The sequence below is a fragment of the Peromyscus maniculatus genome, chromosome 13 (assembly GCF_049852395.1).
Source record: "Peromyscus maniculatus bairdii isolate BWxNUB_F1_BW_parent chromosome 13, HU_Pman_BW_mat_3.1, whole genome shotgun sequence".
NCBI lineage: Eukaryota > Metazoa > Chordata > Mammalia > Rodentia > Cricetidae > Peromyscus > Peromyscus maniculatus.
The window spans coordinates 66,716,665-66,739,255 of record NC_134864.1 but is presented as its reverse complement, the minus strand read 5'-3'; the positions used below and the strand labels follow the sequence as shown (position 1 = coordinate 66,739,255).

General features: G+C 37.4%; 1 protein-coding gene across 2 annotated transcripts in view; it reads right to left on the bottom strand.

Annotated features, from left to right (window-relative positions):
• The window catches only part of Col5a2 (collagen type V alpha 2 chain), a 130,264-nt gene that overhangs the window by 2,982 nt on the left and 104,691 nt on the right, over positions 1-22,591 (bottom strand). For both annotated transcript variants that reach the window (XM_076550448.1, XM_076550449.1), the window contains exons 30-51: positions 21,943-21,996; positions 20,043-20,087; positions 19,454-19,552; positions 18,008-18,115; positions 17,670-17,723; positions 16,143-16,196; positions 15,909-15,962; positions 15,334-15,387; positions 14,848-14,955; positions 14,691-14,744; positions 14,137-14,190; positions 13,087-13,248; positions 12,421-12,528; positions 11,266-11,373; positions 10,169-10,222; positions 8,304-8,411; positions 7,767-7,820; positions 6,839-6,946; positions 6,411-6,464; positions 4,964-5,071; positions 2,840-3,131; positions 671-858 (exon numbers count right to left, since the gene is read on the bottom strand). In XM_076550448.1, coding sequence (XP_076406563.1) covers positions 671-858; positions 2,840-3,131; positions 4,964-5,071; positions 6,411-6,464; positions 6,839-6,946; positions 7,767-7,820; positions 8,304-8,411; positions 10,169-10,222; positions 11,266-11,373; positions 12,421-12,528; positions 13,087-13,248; positions 14,137-14,190; positions 14,691-14,744; positions 14,848-14,955; positions 15,334-15,387; positions 15,909-15,962; positions 16,143-16,196; positions 17,670-17,723; positions 18,008-18,115; positions 19,454-19,552; positions 20,043-20,087; positions 21,943-21,996 — 2,082 coding nt within the window. The remainder of the gene's footprint in view (positions 1-670; positions 859-2,839; positions 3,132-4,963; positions 5,072-6,410; positions 6,465-6,838; positions 6,947-7,766; positions 7,821-8,303; positions 8,412-10,168; positions 10,223-11,265; positions 11,374-12,420; positions 12,529-13,086; positions 13,249-14,136; positions 14,191-14,690; positions 14,745-14,847; positions 14,956-15,333; positions 15,388-15,908; positions 15,963-16,142; positions 16,197-17,669; positions 17,724-18,007; positions 18,116-19,453; positions 19,553-20,042; positions 20,088-21,942; positions 21,997-22,591) is intronic.

Here is a 22,591-nt window from a genome sequence, read left to right as displayed (position 1 = left end):
AATTATAACACTTTCATAAAATGTTAATTGGGGCAAAGTTGGAATCAGAGGAAGTAAGCTGGGATGAAACGCTGACTTTGTAACATGAAACACCAAGATCTGATAAACTCTGAAAAATTATAACGTAATTCACCTAGTTAGAAAAATGAGTAAACTTTAAGTAACACCTCACAGATTTCAAGGGATTTCCTTCTTTTAAGAATTTATCTAACATGTATCATCATTTATCTTTCTAAACACTACACTAACCACTAACATTCACAGAGACAGTGAGATAAGTCTCACCACCTTTACTTTAAAGTAGCTATAAGGTTTTAAAAGGTGCAGTAATTTTATAAGTTCCAATTATGACCCAGGTCTCCTGGAGCTGAGACAAGACCAACCGCTCCCACTGTGCTCCACAGTCAGTGACATGTATTAAAGGAACTAATATTAACAATTATTTATTTCATTCTACTAAAAAGAAAAATTAAAATTATAAATTCCTATTAATTAATCTTGATAAAACTTTTTAGAAAAATATTTTGCATTTCTAGTGAGAACATATCATTTAAAAGTAAGCATAGTAAACTTAAACCCAGTCAAAAATAATAGCACAGTTTTAATAAATGTGGAAGCATAAAAGATAATAAAAAGTAAGAACTATAATTCAGAGTGCACATTAAATCACCTGAGACCCTCTGTTCATGTCGAGACCGTACCACACAGGCTTACTGTCGGGAGACTTGCTGGCCCACCAGGTTTTAAGTGGAACGCTGGCTGGGTTTGCTGAAATACATGTCTCTCCTGTTTCCATATTACAGTAAACTTTGATTGCATCTTCTGCTGACCCCTGGTTAGGGTCAATCCAATATTCACCTATTTTTCAAGATAGAAATATTTGTTAAATGAAGATTATCTCTAAAATAATCAATAGAGATTTGATCCTTCATTCAAAATGGAATTGTTACAGGAATGGGGAGAAGACTCAGCAGGGAAGGTGTTTGCTGTAAAAGCATGAGGACTTGAGTTGGGATCCTCAAAATCTGTACAAACTAGGTAGATATGGCAACTCACTTGCAGTCCCAGCGTGTGCAAAGAGAGAAACAGGAATCCCAGGGTAAGTCGACCAGCTAGACTATCTAAAACAATAAGCTATGCACTCAGCTAAAAAGTGAGACTTAACAAGTAAGATGTACAGTAATTGAGGAAGATATCTAATGTCAACTTTCTCCATGTAGTCATATGCACTCACACACGTGTGAACACACAAATACACATGCATGCAACCACTCAGATACACATATAGGGAAGAATGTAACTGTTAAGCATGGGGAGCCTTCCCCAGTTCAAAAGCACTTTTCCAAATTGTGTATTTGAGACTCAAAACATCCAAGTGATTCTAAAACAAAATATACCAAGACAGTGCTTGATGTTTGATATATAGTCACATAAATATACAAACAAATATATTTACTCATATGTATTTAGTTAGGTAGGTCCATACCTATGTGTATGCTATTATATGCAAATTATAAAAAGTAAATTTTGAGTAAAATGAGAAGGGAGATATCAATTATACAGTTAATAAGAAAAGTGTATTTTTTTAGAGAGAACATTTTTAATTGTCCCTGTTGGTGTCATTTCAAAATTAACTGAAGCTCTTGTATTTTACAGCTCATTCTCATGGAGTTAGATACCCCTTTTCTGGGTCTAATTAGATTATTTAAAATTATTGGAGAAAGCAAACCTGGAACACGGCCATACTACTAAGGCAGAAACACTACTTCATTCCAAACTGCCTTAAAAGCTCACTCTACATGATCCTGCCAGGAAAGACTGCAAAAGAGTGATTGTCAGGACATTAAACTACAACAAATAGATTCCATATGCAAATAATTTAGGGAAACATACTTTACTGGGCTCTCAATGGTTCACCTAATTACAATTCTGAATGATCATGTAGGTAAAAAAAAAAAAAAGCATCTTTAATCATGCAGGAGCAAGTATTTTCTGAATGTACATATGTATGTGTTGGGACCACTTCCTCAAAATTAGGTTTTAGATAGGATATGATCTCTATTTTATATGCTACCTGTTAGGGTCCTGGAGAAATACCGCAAAGACCATCATCCATGTATGCAATCAACAAGAGTATTTGTTACCAGCATGTTGGGGCTGTTCATCCCACATAAAGGCAAAATAGTGATGAACCCCAGAGAAGCTCACAGGCTTCTTTTAAGCATAGCTAAGGAGAGTTCCTAGGACAGTGAGGTCATTTCAGATATGATTGGTTTAAGCAAGTGGCAATCATATTAGTATGTTCTAATTGGCTAGGGCTAGTCAGAGGCTGGCTAAGGCTACAGTTTTCCCAATTTTGGTCAGGCCTGGACAAGTTCTAAATGTCCTTATTTGATTATTACCTTGAGCTTATTGGCTGTGGAGGCTGATTGGCCTAGTATGTGCTGATTGTGGGGGCTGGCTCAGGCCTGGTACTGCACATACCAGGCCTCCTCATCCTTGCTATCAGAGGTTTTGGAAATTAATTGTCCTTTGTTCATGGCTCTTCCTCAGAACCTGCCTACTCAGTACCAAGAAGCAGGGACCGAGGTCTAGTTCTTAATTGAGTTATTAGGGCAGGCTGTCAAAGATATTTGCCTCGCCTTCTCATAACCTATCATCTTTACTCTATAGTTTTTCATGTAATTGTCTCTACCACAAAACTATAAGCTCTGTGGCATGTTGAAAGTTTTCTTTGTGTCTATCATTAATTATAAAGTTAAAAACTATCTTGGGCTGCGGCTGAGAATAACTCAACCCAAACAACATGCTTTGCTCGCACAGGCTCCTATCTACTCACCACTCTGCTTGGTGGAATGGCAAAGTTTTAAGTCATCACAAGTCCGGGCTGGGTGCTTCTTGGAACCATCAGGGCTACGCATGGTTTCAATCTGGCTGCTGAGAGACTTCAGGGTAGCATGGACCCCAGGATCAGTTTTGTTTGTGTCATCAGGAGCTGCCTGGTCTTCAGTAAACTCTGGAAGTGGATCTGGCATGTTTTCATCATAGTGGCCCATGATATCACCAAGAGCAGCAGTAAGATGGCCAGGGGGACCCGGAGGACCAGGGGGCCCAGGTTCACCAGGAGGACCCTAGTACAGAGAAATTGGGAAGACATTTAAAAGTGTTTTGACAGTTACAACTTGGCACACCAGTTCATCATTACTGAAGAAGTGTGACTCATGCTTTTTAAACAGGCAGGGCTGCCCTGTCCAAGCAATAGCATTGCAAGAATGGGGAGTGATGTAGAGCTGTTTTTCAGGCAAATATCTACAAGTCAGGCTCTGAGATAAACAAAGCTTAAAGCCAAACTCTTCACTTTGATGTCTTCTTTGAAGATACCATGTATCTCATGTGAAGAACATTCAGAGTTACATTCTTTTCAAACAATTTTGGACAAGATACAACTGGAATTCTTCAAAAGCAGCTATGTGCAGAAGGCAAAAAGGCTGCCAGGGAGTGGGATCTGGTTCTCTAAATCTGCATGTAAATACCAGGGAAACAACCACATGACCCCCAATGTGGAACTTCTAGCTCCTCCAAATCAAAAAGAAAGACAGAAAGTCTTTTTGTGTGTATGTGAATTATGGTAAATGTAAAAATTTTCAGTACTGAACAAAGTTGAAGAAAAGTTCCCATTAGCCTTTTCATAGCCGTAAGGGTGTGTCCTGATCTTCTATTTTCAGGAACAACTTAAGGAATGTGAGGTCTCAAATAAGCCCAAAAAAGTGGCAAAGTTTATGAGTTGAGTACATTCCATTAATTCCTCTGCATTTTCAGAGGAAGAACTGAGTCCTGAAAGAACTCCATAACTAAAGAGAGGTGGAGTCCACATCTCAGGTAGAGAGCACGGCCCTGGGTGTCAGAGCCTGATGTGCCAATAACAGCTCTGCCATTCACCAGGCAAAGTGTCCTAACCTTTATGCCAATACTTTCTGATTCTTAAAAGACTGATGATAGGGATACAGTCAGACGATAGATAGATGGATAGGCAGATGACTGATTTTCTGGGATGTCATCATGATTCCATACATCCTATTACACTAATCTGAGCAGAAGAGCCTTATCTCACCAAGACCATGGAGCCATAAAAAAGTAAATCAAGAGCCACACAAGTCAAAGATAAATTGTATAGCTGTCTTCTTTTCATGGAGTAAGAAGTAGGAAACTTTCTTGACTATGACAAAAATAAACCTGCATACCTACATAAAAAGTAATAAGTATTTCAATCAATGGCACTGTCACTGGGGGAATAAAGACTAAAATGGTAAGGTCCAATAAATAAAATGAAAGAAACACCAGATCAAAGCTTAAATGCACACAGCACACGTGTAGATAAATGATGCATGTCTGAGGACAGAGAAGCTATAGACTAACTAATATGGTTTATTAATTGATATTACCTTATACTAAATGCCCTTAAATTTGTAATTGAAAACTTCCAATTGAAATCTTGAATGTCATTTTCAGTAAAGAAAACTTTCAAACTTATATACTCATCTTGTTCCAAGCTCCGACTACCTTGATTTCCCTACCATAATGGACTGTACTATGAACTACAAGTTAAAATAAACCCTTTCATAATTTGATTTTTTGCAGAGTATTTAACAGCAACAGGAAAGCAAACAAAGACAATGTAATTTCAAACAATACATTAGCTGTACAACTTCTATAAGAATGCAATCATAGCTTGATATTTGATCTCGGTGAAATATCAATTCAAGGACTTGGTATCTTGAGCTCTCATTTTGTATGCTCTAAGTACTGTGTATTAAAAGACTTTAAATAATTAATTAAGTGGATAACCTTGTGATTTCTAGGTTTATTTTAGGAGTCTCAAGACTTGTTGGCAAGGTTGCTCAGATACTATTGGGTAGACTCCATCTGGCGTCAGCATCTCCCATGCAAACACTTGTCAGCTCACCTCTGGACCTGCTTCTCCTACACTTCCCCGCACACCAGGAGGTCCAATGGGTCCAAGTGGCCCAGGGTTTCCTTCTTTGCCTGAAGGACCTACTGGTCCTGGAGGACCCTGTCAGAACACAAAAACTGCATTTTAGAAGAAAGACTTTGCAATGTTTCTCTGATAATAAAAGAACTGTTACAGAGATTGAATAATTACCATGATTCCTCAAATTCCAGTCTTAATAACTAATAAGTGTCCTTTCAACATTTTGTTACATTTACAATTTCACTGAGTGGGAACTGTCTATCATTAATTCTGGTTAAAGGACCAACATTAAGTTAAAGACACTAATAGGCTGTGGTGGTTTGAAAGAAAATGGCCCCCAAGGGAAGTAACACCATTAAGAGGTATGGTCTTGTTGGAGGAAGTGTGTCACTGTGGAGGCAGGCTTTCAGGTCTCACATATGCTCAAGATATTACTCATTGTCTCAGACCATGTCTTATGGCCTGAAAGATGATGGACTCTCAGTTACTTCTCCAGTACCATGTCTGCCTACATGCTGTCATGTCCCACCATGATGATAATGGTGATGAACCTCTGAAGTATAAGAGAGCCACCAAAATTAAATGTTTTCCTTTATAAGAGTAGCCATGATCCTGGTGTCTCTTCACAGCAATGGAAATCCTAACTAAAACACATGCTAATTACTAACTTTCATTGGTAACAACTGTTTCATTAAATTGTTAATAAATTTGGTTGGAATTTCAATTACTTTAGAAGGAAATGGTGTAAGTTGAGTGTTTGCTGTAGTTGAACCTCTCAGTACTTATATCACAGAACCTCATCACATCTTAGCACTCTTCTTAATATTGGTCTCAATTTATGTAAATTTATGTTGTACTTAAATATAGTGTTTTATTTTGCTAATTCATCTTTCTAATTTTTTCTGTTTTCCTAAGTATCTGTGTGAATTGTCTTATGACACAATGACTTACAAGAAGTAGATTTATATGAGTTTAGAATTTCTAAAAGCCTCCCTACTGATTCTTTTATGATTTGTTTCCAAATTATCTTTGTATAAATGTCTTCTAGAGCTTTATCACAATTAAAAAACAAAATATGTCTATCTCCAAAATCTATTCCACTTCATGAGTAGGTCCAGTCATGTCTAAGAATTCGTGTTTAATGGAAATTTAACCCCAAATAAGAAACTGAATAGAAGAACATATAAAAATCTGGGTAAGAGATTTTTACCGTGGACTCACAGTACAACACATAATGTGCCATATTTCAGGGTATTTCTATTTTAAATCATTTGCTAAGTTTGTCCCATACATTTAATGTCAACCTCAATGAACATGAGCAATCAATATTTAATAGCAGGAATATTGTCCTCAAGAAACAATATTATGTCACTAAAGCGTGTATTATGCACACTGACACTTAGGAGTTTCTGTTACTTACTCTTGGGCCAAAAGGACCAGGGATCCCAGCACTTCCTTGTTCTCCATTTGGACCCTACACAGAAAGAATATTCAAAGTGCTGCTAAGACATTGAAATCTTGCATCAGGCTGCATTTTACATTTAAAAGTATGCTGTTACCAACTTTAGCACTAGAAATGAAGCCATTTACTTCCTTAACATCCAACTAGTACTAGAGACAACTGTATAGGTAACGGGGTATGTAGCTCTTTGCTCCATTTCTTCCCCATAATATTACAGCTTACGTATGCATACTTATATTAGGTAATTATATAATTATCCATCAAGATAATTTTAAATTAAAATGATATACAAAAGCATCCATCTATTTCATGGAGGGATGGGTGGTCCTGTGAATACACCAGTATATTCTCACATGCAGGGAAGGACCTTTAAACAAGTAACTTACAGGAGGGCCAGGCAGACCCTGAAGGCCAGTGAAGCCTCTGTGGCCTTTCTGACCCCGGTCACCTCTGTCTCCATTGTCACCCTTGTCACCTCGAGGTCCTTGGGGTCCCTGTAAACAGTCAGTCATTAATATTACTCCTTAAGACTGCAATTTCTTTGTGATCTTACTCTTTATGATTATACTTACTATAATTTTTAAAAATTCTTTGAAATTATAATTTAATAACTTTTACTTCCCATGCTTCAGCTTACCTCGACATGCCTCAGCATAGCTTTTGCCATAAGTTATATAAACAGTCCCTAAACTAGCATCCCACTGGCAACTCATCCTTGAGACACACTCTTGCTGTTCAGGACAGGTTGCTTCCTATCTCTCTAGCTCTCATCTATGACCTACGGCAAACTTCTTTTTTAAAAACTCTCCATCCATGTTGTCCATGAAATCTACATGGACCTGGAAGCCACTAGTTGGGGAAGCTTTGTCAGTCTTTGATTTCCCAGGACCTCATCTCCCCTGGCCCCCATGAGCTACTGTCCATCTGATGCAAGAGAGTTTCTGTTATTCTGAAGGGCCCTCAATCTTCTCCTTATCACTTAAAATTCAATTCCCTTGTGCTTTTTAGTGCAGCTCTAAAATACACTGCCATCTGCATAGTTTCTTTGTAATAAAATCTTTCAAAAAATCTGTCTTCTACCTTTCTGCAATATTCCTTATTACTGTTACCTTTCCCAGCACATATAATTACCACTACCCATTGCACTACACATCATTACTGCTACTGTCTCACAAGTTTCTGGCTTCTCTGGGTCAGTAATTACCCAGCAGCCTTTCTTTTCCTTGGTATTTAAGAATCTTAAATTATATTTCTTCTTTGGGTATATATTTTATATAAGAAAACATTTATTTGTTCATAAGAGATAGAGCTTACAGGTAAACCACGTTTTCCAGCTCGGCCAGGGGGTCCTACGGGGCCTCGAGAACCCTAGGAAACATTTCATAAAATTTATTATCTTAAAATATAAATGTAAATATAATAGTAATACATTAACACAAGCATAAACATAGATATAAATATGATGTGCACAATTGTAAGTAATTAAATGAAGGCCAGCAAATGTCTCTACATCAGGTAATAACAGATTATAGTGAATATTTTTATTAGCTTTACCAAATGAGGTTCAACTTAGTTGACTATTAAATGACATTGTTTACTTAATTTTATTTATATGTACCACAGTTCATATAAATCACAACCTGTTTAGATTATTAAAGTAATCCTGATAGAAGGATCATACCCACATTCAAGAAGCAACTCATTTTTAAACTAAGCATATATTTCATTCATAATTGTCTATTATTAATTAGAGTTCTTAGCTAACATATACAGGATAGGATGCATATACTCATCATTACAGAATAGCATATCAGTGTCATATAAATGTCAGTGTGAAATTGACTTTCTTACAGGATCTCCTCTTTGTCCCGCATCTCCTGGTGCACCAACAGGCCCAGGAGTCCCAGGGGCACCCTGAGAGCCTGGCAGACCTGCAGGCCCGGGATCTCCACGGTCACCCTGACAACAACAGACAGAATATTGTTCTTTAAACATTTATTCTATAACAGCAACAATATTATATATTGCTCACATTATATACAATATGAAAATATACCATTTCAAACATGTTGGTTTATTATTTACTTAAATATTTTACTTTTATTCACTAGTCAATAAATTAAATTCAAGGTAATAGGATTGTTTTTCCTCAGCTTCAGATCTTACCTACCTTCGACTCTTGTTCCCTACACTCACATTGTTAAGAGTACAGGAGTGTTCACCTCCAGAAGTTAACATTTACTAGTCTGATTTCCTAGACTAGCAGTCTTCAAAGGACTGTCCATATTTGTAAAACACAATGTAATTCCAGAGTGGGAAAACGTTAAGGAGACCACTTCCTATATTTTCAGCTCCACAGAGTCTCTCAGAAAACTGGTTCTGAGAGTTCTTTGCTTCCTAGCTTTCCCACCTCATGGAAGAAGGGCAAACAGCATGCTAGCTGCAGTCCTGGATGGTACAAGGCCCTTGAAAGCAACTGCTTCTGGGAGGCAAAGAAAGATGTCTTCAGATTGGAAGAATTGGGAGACAAAGAGTCCGCCCTCCCTTCACTCAGATGACCCATCTGACAGGGCTCCAGACAGTATCTCACTATGTTGGTACAGGTGAAATCAATGTGACATGAGCTTGCATAATTAATGTGGACATAATTAATGACTCAAAAATGGAGTCAAACTTTATCTCCTGACAGAAATTAATTCTTACTTAACTTATTAATTTGGTAGCTAGAACAAATACTTGCATCTAAGTTAAAGAACACACATACAATACACTGCAGAGAAAATTTTGAAAAGTAAGTTATTTAAAGCATACAACTAGAATTTATAGGGAATTGCCTGTGTTGTATGCATTTAACTTTGTGATTAAAAATGAAACAGCAATTTAAAGTGCATGTAAGGGTTCAAGAAGCTGCAATAATATTTCAGGGAGTATACATCAAGACCTTTGAATGCTTTCTGCATTACATGTGTACACCAGCAAAGGCAAAGACTCCAGATGTTAGAAAAATTTCTGTGGCTATGATAGATAAGGAGAGTCTTAGCCCATGAACCCCTAAGCTTCTCCATCCCCTTGTTAATAATATGATAGCATTCTTGAGTCCTTACTCTGCAGAAGAATTTTAAGTCTGGTATTAGCATATAAACACTTGCACTAAGCATATTTAAGGTATTTGGAAATAGATTCAGAAAACTCAGTGTCATGTGACTTGTCGGTGGTAGCCAGATCTGTTTCCTAACAGCTGTGCAACCACCAAAAGGGACTCAGCTGCAGACATACCTGGGAAAATTGTCAGCTCAACACAGACCTCATTTAAAAATATACAGCATATCTATAATTTAGAAAGCATCATTGCTTATATCCTTGTAAGTTATTCTCTTTAGGGAATGAGTAGAAAAATGTAGGTGTCATTCAGCTATGTGAGTGACATGGAAATTCAGAAGATCCATTTACATCTTCATCCAAATACGAAAGCAATTTGTTTCCTTGCTCTTGAAAATGTGTGTAATACTTTGTCATGCATTCAAATATTATTTCATTTAAAAGATTATCCAAGGTTATAACCTGACTAAAAAGCTTGCCATCAGAAAAGTCAGAGCTGCACTGGGGAGAAAGAGTAGTTAATTATTATTATTATTATTATTATTATTATTACACTAGAATAAAATCATTTCAGGTTTATGTGGCTCTAATATTCTAATCAGTAGCATTCCACTTACCCGTTCTCCAACTGCACCATCCCGTCCTGGGGTACCATCATTACCAGCTGGTCCCTAAAAAGAACAGTGTTTGAGACATTGGCTCAGGAGATTTTTAAACTCTCATCCCAGTTAACAGGAAATGGACCAACAAGTTTTATTCATCTTTGAACTATAAAATAGCACTCAACAAGAGCCTCAGCAGGAGAAAGATGGCTACCAATTTCTTTTTATTTTCAATTATTTGTAAAGTTACCATATTCTTATTTACACTAATTATTCATTTCTAGTTCTCAATTTTAAAAAGAAGTCTTCAGGCACATTGAAATAGATCACATCTACAGTGCTGCTCTTTTATATTTTGTCTGAATTCTCATTTTGTTTTTCCAAATAATATTTTTAAGGTTTTGAAACCAGATGACTGCATCTATATTATATAACATTCCATTTTAAAGTGTATATTATTATTTCCTTATTTTACTTTGTTTTTTTCAGAACTACGTTTTTATCTTTTGATAAAATTAGCTGTGAAATCCCTGACTAATTCTTTCAGGAACGTGTGATCCTTTGGTAATTCACTCATTAAGTTGCTCAGCAGAGGGTATTCCAGCATTTAGCCTCTCAAATTGCCTGTCATCACTGTATTTCCTCTCAAAAGAGACTAAAGGGACATGACAACCATAATGTTACTTCACAGTGACAAAGAAAAATGCCCTCTACTTCCTCTCCCTTCTTCATGAGCTGTAAGAGTTTCATTAATCCTATCACCGCAATGCTTGGCAATTGTGATAAATATCCTATCAGAGAACAAAATAATAACCGGGGAAAGATGAATGGCTGTGTCCTTCCACCTTCAAAACCATTTCCACAGGCTAAATCATCCAAAATGCTCACTGCAGCTTTTCCAAAAGTCAGTACAAGGGCACTGATTGGGTTTTTCTCTCATTTAGCTAAGTCTCTAGAAAGGCTGAGTACGTCAAACAGCATGACAAAAGTCTTTCTTAAGCTCATGTGTGCAGTCTGTCTCTAAACATCCACGTCAGCTTCATAATGGAAGAATTATCCCCACCACACTTAGCTAAAATAGGAGGTATTTTCCTTAGGGTTGCAGCACTCACTTCTGGCCCAGGTTCTCCGACTGGACCATTGGAGCCTGGGGGTCCTACGGGCCCAGGGGGACCTTTATCTCCTGTAGCACCAGTCGGTCCTACTTTCCCTGGTGTGCCCTGAAATTAAAGCACAAGTATGTCAACCCTTTCAGAAAGAATTAAGAATACCAGTCTTCATAAGGCTTCATTTATTCAGTAGTATACCAGTCTCTTTTCCTATAGAAACAGTTGTCCAGTATCCTACAGCAACCTGTGTTTGCTCAAAGACATGCCCACTTCTGATCACATTACTCCTGACATAAAAAGAGATGAAAAGTACCCTGTACCACCTCCTTAGGCTTGCATTTTGTGTTTGAAACATATGTAGTCAATTATGACTGCCTTTCTGGAGTCTGTATCACTACAAAGATATACACACCCTTATCACTCCTGTTTTTCTGCTCGTTTGTTTTAAATGTGTTCCAGTACTTTACGCTCATCACTGAAGAATTTTAGTTTCCAGTTCTTGGCTCAACTCTGATATCACCAAGATAAACTTTAACTCCTAATGTGTTAGCTTCATATTTCTACCCAAAGGTCTTCTAGTTTATCGTACCAGGAGTCCAACCTCTGTCCACATTCCATAAAAGCACCATTTTCCCCTCAAACACTGTAAACACTCACTGGTAAAATCAGTCACTTCAGAGTTTTTACAGCATCAAACTCTCCTCCATATTCGAAAGAATATGAGATCCTCAAGCACCCATGGGAAACAGGAGATTATAGTTCATCCACAATCACTTCTAACGTGACCTCAGTTCACCTAGCTCTTCTCTTTGTTGATTAACTGTGAAGTATGGCTGTTTTGTTAAGGTTGTTTCTTTTAAAAGATACTAGCAAACCACGTGAAGTAATCCCCCTTTGCTAGGATCATTTTTATCTTTGAAGAAATATTTGAGTCACCAAAAATCCAAACACTTGTTATCTACTTCTGTAGCTCCGAGGTTAAACAAATGTTTGTCAAGGTGGTTAAGCATTTAACATTTAAGATCAAAGGTTTTTAAAAGCTAGGAATTTATGTCAGCTTAAGGCTGTTTGAACCAACTCATCTAGCAAAACAAATCAAGTCTTTCTGCAAAAGTTATATAACGTATCGGATGAATATTGATCAACACAGCTACTCACCGCTGGGCCAGGAAGGCCGGGCATGCCTCGCTCCCCACGTTGTCCAGGCATTCCTACAATCCCTCTTTGCCCAGTGGTACCAGCCGGACCAGGAGGACCATCTGGACCCTAATGGTGATATCAGACTATAATTACTACTCTACAGGATGAGTCCATATCTGAGTAATTTATATAGTTGACTATAGTTTTATAGACTTTGAGGAAATATGAGGAAGAAAACTTTTTATTTTAGTAGCCCCAACATTATTCAACACTTGGGAAGGAACTTGATAGCTAATGAAAATAAAAGGAGACAGCTATTCAAAAAATTATGTTTCCTCCTTTTAAAAGGACGAAAAGAAAATTTAGAAGCATTATATTTCTAAAAAGAATAATATTTAGTAGTATGTAAATATTAAATATGATAACATATATTTTATTTTCTTCACATAGGAGACAGTCAATAATGAACGTTTTTTGGTTTAGTTTAAGAAAACCATGTCCTTTACCATTTTGTAAACTTCTTTATATATACACTTTCATAGCAGAGGATTAGAAATTGAAAATGTATATCTTAGTGAGATAAAAGCATTTAGGAATGTTTCCAGATGGATTTTATGGCAGTAATTATTACAGTGATTATAAATATTTCAACTAGAGTTGCAGTGAAACAGATGCTAAACTTACAGTTTGTCCATCTTCTCCTGGGTCCCCTTTGTCTCCTGGGCCGCCAGGTGGGCCAGCTGGTCCTCTATCACCCACTCGCCCATGAGAGCCAGGGTCCCCACGAAGACCGGGAGGTCCCTCCTTCCCAGGCTCCCCTATGGGCCCTGCAGGTCCTGGAGCTCCCTGACATCACACAAAAAGAAGCAATGAGGAGGGCAAAGTGGAAACTAAGTAAGAACTGACCCAGAGTGCTCTGCCTCAGACATTGAGGGCACTGTCCTACTGATGGTTGGTTATCTTCTTAGATAAAATTGTTCACTTCGGATACGTAAGAAAGTAAGGCATACCACTGGGAAAAGCCAAAATTTCATTTTTAGATGATTATTTAATCCCTCATTATTACGAGTTAAGAAATTAATTTTAATTTTCAAACTTATTTAGGGCACTGTTCCAACTATAGTTTATGTTTTATTTTACTTGGACTGGTCTGAACTGGTCATATGACAGATTTACTAAAGAAACTCTCAGGGGCTGGTGCAATGGTGAAGCTATGATGAACCCCCATGGCTCTGGTGTATGACATGGGTTTGATGCCTGGCACCCATGTGGTGAGCACAGCTGCCTCTAACTCTAGAGTCCTAGAGGATTCAACACCCTCTCTGGCCTCGACCAGCTTCTGCATGTACATGGAACATAAACTTACGCAGGCGCACACACACGTATACATAAAAAGACTGAATTTTTAAGAAGAAAGTTTCAGAGATTCTACAGATGCTTTCTAACTGAGATTTATTATTAGCGCATAACAAAAAAGTATTTAGTACTCAAACAAAATCATGCTCAAACATTAGGTTAGAAAATACATGCAAATAATCTCTTCCAAGTTTGTTGATTGGTAACTTTGGATTTGTTTTGGTGAAATGTCAATATAATGCAAGAAGACTTAACGAAAAGGAAAACAAATCAGTACGAGATTAAATAAAAATAATTAAAATGCCACATGTGTTGTGGTACACATACAAGTACGTGCATTAAATTTACTACCAATGATTTAAATCAAAGTTGACTTACAGCAGGGCCTGGGGGCCCAACTCTGCCGGCAGAACCAGGAAATCCTGTAGCACCCTGAGAACAAAATACTACGCAATCAGTCCAGATAAGAAGTTATTTCTTTATTTTCCTGAAGTCTACATTTCACACAGGAGACTCCAGGCCTGTTGATTCCCTTATTTAGGACCATGTAGCTTTTTATTCTTCTCATTCCTCAAATGTTTTAGAGAATCTGGATTAACTGATAGAGTTAAACAGTTTTTCTGTTTTGACTTTTTATTTTAAACATATAAAAGTAGAGCTAAAACCACACAGGTTCTTTTGTGTAATCAACTACATAATTTGATACTTAATACTTCTGCTCCACATGAAGCAACTGGGTTTTCACAATTAACAAAACTGATTTTCACCCAGATCTCCAGCTTAAGCTAAGCACCCTTTGCTCTATAATACAGCTGATACATAGGATAGCATGTTATTGCATCCTAAGATGACAGTTAACATTTATATAACCAGGTCACATTCAATATTTGCAACTGGCTGTGCACAATTCCCAGAATAACAAAGAGACTCACAGGTGGACCCTGGGTTCCCCGACCGCCTTTCAGTCCAGGAACGCCATGAGGACCCTAAGTGGAAAAAACAGACCACAACAGTAAGCCACATGCAGGCACTGCTCATTGTAAATACTGGGCCCTGGTATCAAATTTTCCGTTTTAGTTTTTAACTCACATGAGGACCAGGTGATCCTGCTAGCCCTTGGGGTCCAGGAGAACCAGCATCTCCCTTCTGCCCAGGTTCTCCAGGCTCACCCTTGACTCCAGGCTGCCCATCAGGACCCTAAATGCAATTTTTCAAATGAGTAATTATTTTTAAGATTTATAAATAAATTATTTCATAGTTTATTATTAACATGCAATTTAGTCTTATAGAATGTTTCTGTATAACTAAGTCTGGTATAAAAAAACTCAATAACTTCTTTAACACTTTCTAGAAAAAAATCTTAGACTATTTTCATCATAGAAAATAATTACATATACCAAAATATTATAAGCACCAACTTTTGTTCCATCTATGAAAAATATGTTGAATAATACATAAAATATTTTAAAATTTATAGATTTTAATATATCTCAAAACATATGAAAATAACACATAAACTCATTTCTCTACTAAGAAGACTATTTGTTTGAAGTTAGAAACATTTACAAATTTTACCTGGGGTCCAGCAAAACCAACAGCACCAGTTGGACCATTTTCACCACGAGAACCCTAAAAGAAGACAAATAGTAATGAAGCTTCCACATTTAATATACATTTTATGTAGCTAACTGTATATAGAGAAGTCAGCTACATTGCTTGAGGAAGATCCTTAAGTGAAATAATAAATTGGAGGTCATTGAACAAAATTCTCAAGATCAAAGAAATTTCTTATTACTTATAAAAAAAAACTACTTGCCTAGATTTAATTCATTGTGCAACTGATAGTTTTTTAAGTTTAATGAAAATAAAATTTTAAAAACAGGGAGATATAACATAACACAATAAGAATGAAAGTTACATTAAAGATTATACAGACAGTGATTAATGATGATGATAGATAGATAGATAGATAGATAGATAGATAGATAGATAGATAGATAGATGATAGATAGATAGATAGATAGATAGATAGATAGATAGATAGATAGATAGATAGACAGATAGACAGATAGATAGATGATAGGTCAACAAGAGGAAAATTCTTTAGGGTAAAACCTCACACTAAAGAATGTCAAAAGATTTTCACTTACAGGATTGCCACGCGATCCAGGAGGGCCAACTAAACCTCGAGGACCAGGTTCGCCCTAGAAAGTAGATTTTAGATAGCTAAGTATCCAATGCACAGTACAATTAGAGACAAATGGACATTTTGTATAGGTAGACAAAACTCTGAGATAATCTATCTCAACCACAGTGGTGAGAAACAGCAACACTTTAGGTAGGCCTTCTTATTTTGGAGTGCACAGTGACATCTTTCAACTTACCTTTTCTCCAGTAGGGCCTGCAGGACCTGGCGGTCCCAAGGGACCTGGAAGACCCTGGAAATTAATAGAACATAGGTACACCAAGGGAAAATATGTACAGAAATTTTCATGTTTAAGTAAATAAGCAAACAAGCCAGCTATTATTTTTGTACCATGATCTACAAGTCATGCAAGTCATTATCTACCATAGATGACATCACCTCTACATTGTCAAGACTTTTGCCATGTTGTCCATATACTAGCAACTAGATTTTCTTTACAAAATGTTTTTCCCTCTTTCATGTAAGTCTGTTCAGTATATGAAACTGTCTTAAAATTAGATCTAAATTAGCAGCTTTCTTTGACAATGTTTATTTGCTTTTTATAACCTGTTACATTTCGCTAGTATATATTTTGAAATTTAGGTATAGATTGAAAATTGGCTTTTCTTTTGTAATATTTTCTTAAATGTTAATGTCATAACAAAATATAATTCTTTTATGAAAAATGCAATTATACTACTAAACACATCTTCAGTGTCTAAGATGAAAGTGTCATTCACAGCTAAGGTTCATTGCTGTTGATGTAGTTCTCTACACGGGAAGTGTAGGACGGCCACCACCTGGGGCAGTACCTGGAGCTTCAGGACACATAATCACAATATTTAAATGGCCAGATTGATGGGGTTCTTTAGGAACAAGTGCTCTGTTAATTTTCTGTTTCTTCTTCATAGGTAACTCAATATTTTTTTGTTGTTAAAGTTATATATTCATTGTTGAAAGAATGCAAGGAATCAAATTTACTTATTAATTGTATATTCTTAAGAAAAAAGATTCTGTTTTCTTCAGATCTATAAGAGAAAAACATATTCTTCTCATAATTTTCCTAGAATACCTCCTGAAACCTGAGTAAAAAACCAGCTCATTGCTTATATGCATAGAAAATAAAAGTGCTCTGTTCATATAGGGGAGGATGTTATTAACACAGAGCAAACATGTTATTGTTTTCTTACAGCAAATGCCTCTCCCCTAAAACAATACATTGCATTTACTACAAATAATGCGATCATTCTATTTGCCCTGATCGTTCACACATAGTTTTATAAGCACGGTAGATATAGAGATAGCTTTGTGTGTTCTAGCTCATTCTTTCAGGTCGAATTTTCTTTCTTTCTCTCTTCCTTCCTTCCTTCCTTCCTTCCTTCCTTCCTTCCTTCCTTCCTTCCTTCCTTCCTTCCTCCCTCCCTCCCTCCCTCCCTCCCTCCCTCCCTCCCTCCCTCCTTCCTTTCCCCCCTCCCTCCCTCCCTCCCTCCCTCCCTCCCTCCCTCCTTCCCTTCCCCCCTTGCTTCTTTTATTGAATTGCTATAATGCAGGGTAAATAAAATAAGTACCCACTGTCAGTCTACATTATGTCTCAAATGACATCATTATTGCAGTCTTGATGATAAGTCAGTGTGAGTAACTTGACTGTTAAAATTTAAAGCAAGTTTGTAGGATAAGGAACAATAAGTCGGTCTGTAGCCCACGCAAGAAGACAGCTTTCCCTTACCCTTGCTCCATCATTTCCAGCTGTCCCTTCAGCACCTTTTTCTCCTATACCACCCTGGGAAAACACAAACAACAAGGTATCAGCTGTGCACTTAATTGTGCTTCCTATACTCCAGATGACACTCCATGAGGGCAAGCATCTACTTGTCTCCTTCACAGTTCCACCCCTACAGACTACAGTAGTACCTGACTTTGCATATTCTCAATAAATAAATGATTAGAAGGAAAAATGGCTCTTAACTCAACCAGATAGAAATAAAAGTCTGCTCAAGAAATCACTATCATAGAAAGTCTAGAGACATGCAATGGGAAAATTAATTAATAAGAAACAGAACTTACTCTGTCACCCTTGGGGCCAGGTGTTCCTGCAATTCCTCTTTCTCCGGGCATACCTTGAAGACCTGGTGGCCCTGTGTCCCCAACTGTCCCAGTTGGACCTGGATTGCCCTAAAGTGAATAAATGATGAGATAATATTAGTATATTAATATTAAAACCTGTGAAGTTGCTGCTTTAGTCAGTTTAAATAATTAAATGTCAGCAATTAGATAAGAATTTGGATTAATGCTTAGATTTGCATTTAGGAAATGTGTGTCTTAGTGGGGTTTCTTGAAAACCACGTAGATTTACATTCTGAGTTTTGGCTTGCATTCTTCTTTTTTGTTCACTTCAACCCTTCTATCATGTTATTCTCTTTTCTGACTTACATCTTTGGTAATATAATTTTAATTTTTATTTGCCATTAGTATATAAATTATTGGTTTCATTTTGGAATTTTGAACATAATTTGTTTCGATGCCTTCCCAACCCTCTTGGCATCTCTTGTACTATACCACTTCCGGTGGCTTCTTTTCTACTTTCATGTCACATAAGTGACATGCTGCCCTCCCCAAAGTCTACATCACTTCCCCCCTCTCATGGGCCTCACCCTAGTTTCTTGACCCACACCCATCCTGTCTTTATAGATAATTAAACACTAATTCCAATTAAAAGAAAAATAAATGTTCTTTCAAATAAAATTAATTGAATTGACCTTGCTTTCCCCTTCGTTGACCATGACAGACACATTAATAAAGAAAGAAGATACTGTATTTAGGGAAAAGAGGCATTTCTCTATTTCCTTGGAAAACTTGTGAGATTAAGCTTGTTCCCAGATTACTGCACAATCAAATCAAGATTTGCTTCATTCCATCATCCCGGACCTTGATGATGTTAAAGGCCTCTCAGTCCTATGACCATGAATTCCACTTTGGTTCCACAAAGGAAATTTTGCTACACTGTTGTCTGCCGATCCTAAGACGGCACATGAAAGCACACAGGGATGTTCTCTGCACTATATTCTCTGTGTTGCACTGTATTCAGAGCTGTATCTTTTTAAACAGGTAGTAACCGTAATCACGGAGCCAAGATGTAGAGCATGGCACATGGTTTAACACACCTACTAATAAACTGTGATGCTCCATTCCTTGTCTCTTTCACTCACAGATGCTACCAACAAGTGACTTTCCATTTCTCATCTCTGCTAATTCATAAATGTTACCAACAAAATGCAAGGGCATCAGGGACACGTGCATGTACAACAGAGCATCCTGAGCCTGGACTCCTCATTCCTACCACAGAAAGTTCACTCTCTAGGTGCCAGAAAAAAAGTTCAAAATGCAGCCACTAAAGATTTGTTGAAGAAATAATTCAATCAAGTTATCCTAGAAAATCAAGAGAAAATGCATTCCAGAGGAAGCTGGTAAGTTCCAAAGCTTTTGGAAAGCCCAGGTCAGAACTGCACTCACCTTTGGACCATCAGGGCCATGTCCTCCAGCCATGCCTTTCTCCCCAGGCAGCCCGGTAATTCCTGGCTCTCCTCTTTCTCCAGGGTTCCCTCTTTCTCCCTAGTATAACACCAGAATGTCAAATAACCTCAATATTAATCTAAAATGAGTTTTAAAAGTTCTTACAAAATGTATTCGACTGGAGATTTTTTCTTTCTTTTTTTCTTTATTTTCAGTTTCTCAAGACAGGGTTTCTCTATGTACCTACCCACCAGGGCTGTCCTGGAACTCACTCTGTAGACCAGGCTGGCCTTGAACTCACAGAGATCCACCTGCCTCCTGAGAGCTGGGATTAAAGGCGTGTGCCACCACCGCCAGGCTGGAGAAATTTTTTAATAGAACCACTATAATGGCTCAGGTTTTCTAATTTAGTACCAAGAAATGAATAGAACTAAAGATACTCTTATGTTCACAGGACAGGTATCGCATGACTTTTTCAGACAATAGAATAATTTAATACTTAAAGTAAAACACCCCTTAAGATAAAAGACTTCATTTTGTTCCGTAGCCAATGGGAAACAAAATGAATCACACAACAGAAAATACCTACCCGAGGTCCTAAAGGGCCAACCGCTCCAGGCTCTCCAGGAACACCCTAGACAATTTGAAAAAGTGGAAGAAAAATATGCATCTAGTTCTTGTATTATTGGAATTATTTACAGGTTAAATATCACATTTTCTGCAGTGTGCCATTAAAATAAATATTAAAGAGTAAAAAATATGTATACTTTTACAATTGAGGGAATATCATATTTTTCTGAAAAAATTTACATTAACGCAAATGTCTGAATTTTTGGCAATGAGAATTCGTAGAATATTCCCTCACAAAAATAGCATATTAGATTTCTCAGAGATAGCAGAGCATAGTTATAGTGTCTTTTTTAAAACAGAGTATTAGAAAGTGTTTAAATAATAGGAAAGACACATACAAAAGCACATAAGAGCTGGTCATTTCAACTAACTCAATTTCAATTACATTGAATCATATATATATATATATATATATATATATATATATGAATATTCCACTAAGAATTCCGGGATCAAAATAGCAGTAATGCTATTTCAAAACTTCTTCCTTTGATAAGCTTGGGGAACCCCATGGAAGATGGGTGGGGAGGAAGGATTATAGGAGCCAGAGAGGTTGAGGACACCAGGAGAACACAACCCATATAATCAGCTAAACAGTGCTCAAAGGAGCTCTCAGAGACTGAAGTGACACTCATGGAGCCTGTGTGGGTCTGTGCTAAGCCCTTGTGGTTGTTTAGCTTGGGGTTTTTGTGGGACTCCTAAAGTGGGAGCAGGGGTGTCTCTGACTCTTTTGTCTGCTCTTGGGACCCTTTTCCTCCTACTGGGTTGCCTCTTCCAGTCATGATATGAGGGTTTGTGCCTCGTCTTAGTGTAACTTGTTATGCTGTGTTCAGTTGATATCCCTGGGAGGCCTGCTCTTTTCTGAAGGGAAAGAGAGGAGGGGTGGATGGGGAGAGGGGAGGTGGGGAGGAGGAATTTGGGGGAGTGGAGGGGGGAAACTGTGGTCAAACAATAGTATGAGAGAATTATTTTTTTAAAAAGATAACTTTATCAAGTCTGCCTCCAGATTTCTCTTTGGAAATGTATTGTTCTCACTATGTTATCATAGTCCTGAAACCCAAGTCTGGCTGCAGCACTTCCTACTTAAAAGCCTTTTGCCAGATTCCCTCTACTCTAAGAATGAACAGATGAAGCTCAGTTTAGGACTCCCTTCACTCTAGTCCCTGGTCCACACCCCAGCCTCTTCTCCACCACTTCATGCTATGCTCCCCACTGCTGACACTGCATTTTTACCTTAAATTGTTCAGCAAGCATCTGAACTTGTTATTCCAACTTCCTGAAATACTTTTCCACCTTTCATCCTTCAGATTTTATTACAATATTACTTTTGGAAAGTCTTCCTATATCATGAAATCTACACATATAGTGCCTCTCCTGCTGTATGTAGCATTTGGGTCATGCTAGTATTATGCTGTTTTCCTATATTCTCTTTCTTCCATTATTTGGAAATATAGAGCTACACAGTCACCAACCAACTGTCCAGGTGAGAAGGTTGAGTGCTTAATAGAGCCAAGCAAATAGAATGTTCAGCAAATGTTTATTGAACAGTAATGGTAATAAACAAATTAATCTATCAAAGATAAAAGAGCAAATCTGCACCATTAAGGTGTTTATATTAATTCCCGACGGTGAGTCATGCAGTAATATTGTATGCATAAGATACATAGAAACTGTGTGAGTTGGATTGAAAGTGGAGGAGTTGTGTGACTTTGGGGAAATCACACAACATCTGAGTTCCTTCATCTGTAAATGATCGTAATTGAATCATTGAACAGAAGAAAATCCTAGAGCTTCACCAATCAAAGATGATATTATAATCTACCAATTTATACTTTTGATGCTATTACTTAAAAACTTACTTGATCACCTGACTTTCCACCTTCCCCAGGAGGTCCTGGAGGCCCAGGAAGCCCCTAAAACAAAAGTGATAAATAAAACTAGTGATTCACTGGAAGTTTATCAGCTACAAAACCAAATAGTTTACATTTTATACTTCATTCAACTTCCATGCAAAAGACATTGCATGGACATATTAAGCAAAAGTTATGAAAAATATTGTCCAAATACATTAGGAAGCCACCTATTAGAAGGCATGGGGATTGTCGATTTATAAGGCTGGATTTTTATTTATCCATACCACTTAAAAATTAAGGTAAGAGCCGGGTGGCAGTGGCTCAAGCCTTTAATCCCAGCAGTTGGGAGGCAGAGCCAGGCGGATCTCTGTTTGAGGCCAGCCTGGTCTATACAGTGAGAGCCAGGACAGGCACCAAAAGTACACAGAGAAACTCTGTCTCGAAAAACAAAAAAAAAAAAAAAAAAAAATTAAGATACGAATATAATACAAGGCTCTTCATGTTTCTTTTGTCTCTAGCATGTTTGAACCTGCTAGAATATTATTGGAAGAAGGTCTGATGTTTCCACAAACTGACTTTTTCATGCCCTTAAATAATGTATACTATATGGAAGCATTCTGTGAACAAGTCTTAGTGAGTATACCAATAAAACCAG